Below are 6,881 nucleotides of genomic sequence, written 5' to 3'. Positions count from 1 at the left end.
AGGGTTTTTCTCCTGTGTGAGTTCTCTGATGTCTTTCAACTGAATTGAGAAAATAAAAAGCTTTCCCACATATTGTACATTTATAAGCTGGATTTCCACTGTGCATTATCATGTGTCTTCTAACACCTGGAACAGAAATGAAGAATTTCCCACGCTGTTCACATTTATATTGCTTCTCTCCATATGGTTTGTATCCTGAGTGAGCTAGGATGTGCCTATTAAGGAGGGAATGAAGTACAAAGGCTTCTCCACAAATACTGCATTCACATTGTTTTAATCCAGTAGAAATGTCCTCGTTCAGATCAAGATTTAGAATTTGGCTGACAACTTGTCCATACTGACTACCTTCTTTGCTTTCACACAGTCTCTGTACCATATGATTTCTACAGAAGCCAGGTTCCTGCAGGTTTCCTGCATCACTTCTCTGTAGAGATTCTTCTGAGAAGAATCTAGCAAAGCCCATTCCTCCTGGGTAAAGTTCACAGCCACATCCTCAAAAGCCACGGAGTCCATTCCTCGGCTTCCTGGGTGTCCTGGCGTCAGCTAGGGATGTCCCAATACCCACAGGTCACAGGGTGGCAGAGGCTGCTGCAGAGCCACCTGGGCCTCCCAGAGCCAAGAAGTAGCAGTGGAGACTAACAGGAAGAGCCTACTCTTTTTTTTTTTTTTTAATTAAAAAAATGTTTTTTGAGACGGAGTTTCACTCTTGTTGCCCAGGCTGGAGTGCAGTGGTGTGATCTTGGCTCACTGCAACCTCTGCCTCCTGGGTTCAAGCGATTCTCCTGCCTCAGCCTCCCAACTAGCTGGGATTACAGGCACCTGCCACCAGGTCTGGCTAATTTTTTTGTATTTTTAGTAGAGTTGGGGTTTCACCATGTCGGCCAGGCTGGTCTCGAATGCCTGACCTCAGATGATCCACCTGCCTCGGCTTCCCAAAGTGCTGGGATTACAGGTGTGAGCCACTGTGCCTGGCCTATACATTCTTTTCAAGCAGCCACAGACCATATACAAAGATAGACTATATCCTGGACTATTTTTAAAAGTCAATAAATTTAAAAGAATTGAAACCACATGATGACTGACCAAAATGGAATCAAACTAGAAACCAATAGCAACAAATAGCAGAAAGAGAAAGAAAATAACAGGGTAATCTTTAAGCACTGGAAACTAAGCAACAGACTCTAAATACTATAATTTGTGGGTCAATGAGGAAGGCTCAGTGGAAATACTGAATGAACATGATGAAAATTAAAATACAATATAACATAATTTATGGGACTCAACTAAAGCAGCTCTGAAAGGGAAATTTATAGCACTTAATGTTTACATCAGAAAAGAAGTCCCAAATCAGTAATCAAACTTCCCACCTCAGGAAACTATAAAAGGAGGAAAAAAGTAAACCAAAAGCAAGCATAAGAAAATACATAATAAACACAAGAAATCAATGAAATTTTAAAAAATAGCTGGGTGGATATTACCATGGCTCATGCCTATGATCCCAGCACTTCGGGAGTCCGAGATGGGAGAATTGCTTGAGCCAAGGAGTTCAAGACCAGCCTAGGCAATATAGTAAGTCTGCCTCTCTACAAAAGAATTAAAAATTAGCTGGGTGTAGTGGCATGCGCCCGAAATTCCTGCTACCTGGGAGGTTGAGATGGGAGGATTGCTTGAGCCTGAGAGGTCAAGGCTGTAGTGAGCTCTCATTGCATTGCACTCCAGCCTGGACAACAGAGCGAGACTCTGTCTCAAAAAAAAAAAGAAAGAAAGAAAAAGAAAAAAAAAAAAGAAAAAAAAGAAAAAAATCAATGAAGGAAAGTTTTTAAAGAAAGAGCAATAAAACTGACAAAACTCTGGCAAGACTGACAGAGAAAGAGAAGACACAGGTTACAAATGTCAATAATGAAACAGAGATATCACTACAGATATCTGTGAATATCTGTAGGTGCAGGTGCCAGATGCAGGTGCCAGATGCAGCTGCATCACCAGATGCAGGTGAAAATAAGAGAATACTAAAAACAACTCTACATATAAATTTGACAGATTGAAGGGACCAATTCTTTGAAAGGCACAAATTACTGCAACTCATCTAATATGGAATAAATAATTTGAATAGCTTTGTAAATATTAAGGAAATGGAATTTACAATTATAAGACTCCAGAAAAAGAAATCTTCAGGCCCAGATGGTTTCACTGGAGAGTTTTGCCAAATGTTTCAAGAACTAACATCAATTCTACACAATCTTTTCCAGAAAATAGAAGAGAAATGAACACTTCTCAATTCATTTTATAGAGTTAATATACCCACTACCAAAACCACACAAAGTCCATTAAAAAAAAAACCAGAAAATGACACATTAATATCTTTTATAAATATAGATGCAAAAATACTCAACAAAATATCCGTAAGTCAAATCTAACAATATGTAAAAAGTGTTAACACCATAATTATGCAAGCCCGGTTCAACATTTGAAAATCAGTGTAATCCACAATATCAACACTCTAAAGAAGAAAAATCATAGAGTCATGTCAACTGGTGCATAAAAAAGATTCGATAGAATTGTATGCACATTCCATGATAAAAACTCTCTGTAAACTCCTCAACTTGATAAAGAACATCTAGAAAAAAACTCTTCAGCTAATATCATACCTCATAATGAGAAACTAGATACTTTTTCTCTGAAGACTAGAAGAAAGGTAAGGACATCTTCTCTTGCCATTTTATTCAAGTTCATACTGGACATTCTAGCTCTATAATAAGATAAGAAAAGGAAATAAAATCAACCTGTATACCTTTTATTAGAAAGGAAAAAACAAAATTGTCTTTATTAGCTAATGACATGAATGTATAGCTATGTAGAAAATCCCAAGAATTGAAAAACATCTGCTGGAACTGATAAGTGAATATAGCAAAGTTGAAGGATTCAAAGTTAATGTACAATAGTTGATTGCTTTCCTATATGCCAGCAATGTACAATTGGAATTTGAAATTTTAAAAACCATTTATAATTGTGTCAATATAATGAATTACATAAGTATAAGTCTAACAAAGTATGTATAAAATCTAAATGTGCAAAACAATGGAACTCTGATAAAAGAAATTAAAAATCTAAATAAATGGAGAGTTAGTCCATGTTCATGGATTGAAAGAGTCATACAGTTAAGATGTCAGATCTTCCCAGCATAATCTATAGATTAAGATGAAATCCCGGTCAATATCTCAGCAGCTATTTTGTGGTAACCAACAAACTGATTCTACAGTTTGTGTGGAAAATACAATACCATTTAAAATCACTTTAACAATGAAATACCTAGATGCAAATCTAATAAAACATGTATAGGACTTGTATGTCAAAAACTACAAAATACTGATGAAATAAATCAAAGAAGATCTAAATAAATGGTGAGACACATGTTCACAAGATAGGAAGACTAACCATAGTAAAGATGTCAGTTCTCCTCAAATTGATATATAAATTTACTGTGACTCCAGCAAGAGTTGTCATAGATATAGACAAAATTCTTCAAGGAGGCAACAGACTAGTAGCTTGACAAGAGAATAAAATGGGAGGAATCACTTTACCATACATTAAGACTTATTATATAACAATAATAAGACAAGACAATATCTCTCATCTCAGCAACACAAGAGAGATACTGCTGGAGGGATAGACACATAGATCAATAAAACGGAATGGAGAATTCAAAAATATATCCACAGAAATATATTTAACTGATTTTTGACAAAGGTGTTATAGTGATTCAATGGAGGAAAGATAATCTCTTCAACAAACGATGCTGGAGCAATCTAACATCCTTAGGTAAAAATATAAACCTTGACCTAAATCTCATACAAAAATTGTACAAAATTAACTCAGAGTAAATCATGAACTTAAATGTAAAATGAAAAGCTACAAAACTTTAATGAAAAAACATAGGAGAAAATTTGGGATCTAGAGCTAGACAAAGAATTATTTGACACCAAAAGCAAAATCCATAATAAAAAAATCATTAAATTGTTTCTCTAAATTTGATTTCAATTAAAATAAGACTTTTGTTCTTTGAAAGCTCACATGAAGAGGATGGAAGAATTAGCTACAGCATACTGGGTTGGGGGATATTTGCAAACCATGAGTCTTTTAGAGGACTGGTATCTAGAATAAATAAAGAATTCTCAAAACTCAACAGTTAAAAAAATTGAACAACCCAATTAAAAAATGTGAAAAAGACATGAAGAGACATGTCCCCAAAGAAGATATACAGATGGCAAATAAGCACATGAAAAGATGTTCACCATCATGAGGGATGAGGGAAATGCAAATTAAACCACAATGAGATACCTACACACCTATCAAAATGACTACAGTAAAAATGATGACAATATCAAATGCTAGCAAGAATGCAGAGAAACTGAATCTATTATACATTGATGGAGAGGATGTAAAATGTTACAGCCACTTTGGCAAATATTTTGGCAATTTCTTAATAAGGCAAACATGTACTTACCATGCAGCCCAACAATTGCACTCCTGAGACTTATCTCAGAAAAATGATAACCTATGTCCACACAAAAACATGTACACGATTGTTCATAACAGCTTTGTGTGTAATAGCCAGAAACTAGAAGCAACCAAAATGTTCTACAATAGGTAAATGGTTAAACAATGTGTGCTACCTATATACCATGGAATACTACTCAACAATAAAAAGGAATGAACTATTGATACATACCCAATTTGGATGGATCTCAATGGCATATGCTGAGTGAAAAAAAAGCCAATGTCAAAAGGTCACATACTTTGATGATTAATTTTGAGTGTCAACTTAACTGGATTAAGGGATACCCAGATAGCTGGTAAAGCATTATTTATTCTCAGTGCTTCAGTAGGCACTGAGCCCATCTCTCTTCTGCAGAAAGGGAAACTAGGTGGTTTTGCTTTTAATTAGAATGATTGGGCTTATCCAAGTGTGTCTGTGAGATGTTTCCAAAAGAGATTGGCATGTGAGCTGGTGAACTGACTGAGAAAGATCTGCTCTTACTGTGGGCGGGCATAATTCAATCAGCTGGAGGCCAAGATGGAACAAAAAGGTGGAGGATTTCAGCAAATTTCCCCTCTCTCTTCTGGAGCCAAGATTCCCTTTTTCTCCTGCACTTGGACATCAGAACTACAGGTTGTCTGGCTGTTGGACTCTGAGATTCACACCAGTGCCTCCCCCAGGCTCTTGGGCCTTTGGCCTTGGACCGAGAGTTACACTATTGGCTTATTTTGTTCCGAGGCTTTTAGACTTGGACTGAGCTGTACTACTAGCTTTCCTGCTTCTTCAGCTTGCAAACAGCATATTGTGGGATTTCTCTGCCTCCATAGTCAAGCAAGCCAATATCCTTAATAAATTTCTTTTCATATCTCTCTCTTTATATCCTATCACTTCTGTCTGTCTGGAGAACACATACTATATGATGCCATTATATAACACTCTTCAAATGACAAAATTATAAAGATAAAAAACAATCAGTGGTCTCCAGAGGTGAGAAATGGTGGCAGGGAGGGAAATGGGTATAAAGAGGTAGCATGAGGAAGATCTTTATATTGATGGAATTGGAATCATTCTGTATCTTTATTGCAGTGGTGGTTACATGAATCTGCATATGTTATAAAATGGCATAGAACTATACATACACTTCATGTCAATGTCAGTGTTCTGGTTTTGGTATTTGACTATAATTACATAAGATGTAACTGGGAATCAGTTTGTTAGTAACCACAAAATAGCTGCTGAGATACTGACTGGTATTTCATCTTAATCTATAGATTATGCTAGGAAGATCTGACATCTTAAGAGTATGACTCATTCAATCCATGAACATGGACTATCTCTCCATTTATTCAGATCTTTGATTTCTTTTATCAGATTTCTGTGGTTTTCCACATTTCATATTACAGATGAAACTGTAATAGAGGAATGTGGGATATACAAGACCTCTGTGTATTATCTTTGCAACTTTCTGTGAATCTATCAGTTTTAAAAAATAATCTATGATTATTTAAAAACTAATCAATGTAATCATCCTATTAAATAGTCTAAAAAAGAAAAGTCATGCATCTATCTCAATAGATGCAGAAAAAGCACTTGGGCCAGGTGCAGTGGCTCATGCCTGTAATCCCAGCACTTTGGGAGGCCGAGGCAGGCAGATCACGAGGTCAGGAGATCGAGACCAACCTGGTTAACACAGTGAAACCCCATCTCTACTAAAAATACAAAAAATTAGCCAGGCATGGTGGCAGGTGCCTGTAGTCCCAGCTACTCGGGACTGAGAGGCAGGAGAGGCTGAGGCAGGAGAATGGCATGAACCTGGGAGGCAGAGCTTGCAGTGATCTGAGATCACACCACAGCCTGGGCAACAGAGTGAGACTCTGTCTCAAAAAGAAAAAAAAAAAAGCACTTGGAAAATTCACCATCCATTTACTTTCAATAAACAAGCTGAAAAAGGGATTTATGAAAAACCTATAGCCACTAGCATGCTTAATTATGGTGAAAGATTAAATGCTTTCCCCTTATATCAGAAACAAAGTAAGATATCTGCCATCATCACTTCTATTTAACATTGTAGTGGAAACCATATCTAGTGCAACAAAGGAAGGGAAAAAAAGTCATACAGACTGGAGAGCAGTAAGTATAACTGTTTTTACTCATAGTCAACATGATCACCTATGTCAAAAATCCTAAGGAATCTGCCAAAAAGCCACTAGAACTAATCAGTGGGTTTAATAAGGGTTCATGATACACAGTCAATGTACAAAAATAAATTATGTTTTTTATATAGTATTTATTTTAGTGTTGGACTGCTGGTAATCAATTCTTCCAGTGTTTAATTGTCTGAAAA

The 6,881-nt window shown here is 36.4% G+C and overlaps 1 protein-coding gene across 1 annotated transcript in view; it reads right to left on the bottom strand.

Annotated features, from left to right (window-relative positions):
- The window catches only part of LOC105520075 (zinc finger protein 669-like), a 1,834-nt gene extending 1,215 nt beyond the window's left edge, over positions 1 to 619 (bottom strand). Inside the window, 2 exon segments of the mRNA XM_011953654.1 lie at positions 31 to 382; positions 385 to 619. Coding sequence (XP_011809044.1) covers positions 31 to 382; positions 385 to 513 — 481 coding nt within the window. The 5' untranslated portion in view covers positions 514 to 619.
- Between the last annotated feature and the right edge of the window lie 6,262 nt (positions 620 to 6,881).

Source organism: Colobus angolensis, unplaced genomic scaffold (assembly GCF_000951035.1).
Source record: "Colobus angolensis palliatus isolate OR3802 unplaced genomic scaffold, Cang.pa_1.0 Scaffold37, whole genome shotgun sequence".
NCBI classification, from domain to species: Eukaryota; Metazoa; Chordata; class Mammalia; order Primates; family Cercopithecidae; genus Colobus; species Colobus angolensis.
This window is presented reverse-complemented; position numbering and strand designations above follow the sequence as displayed.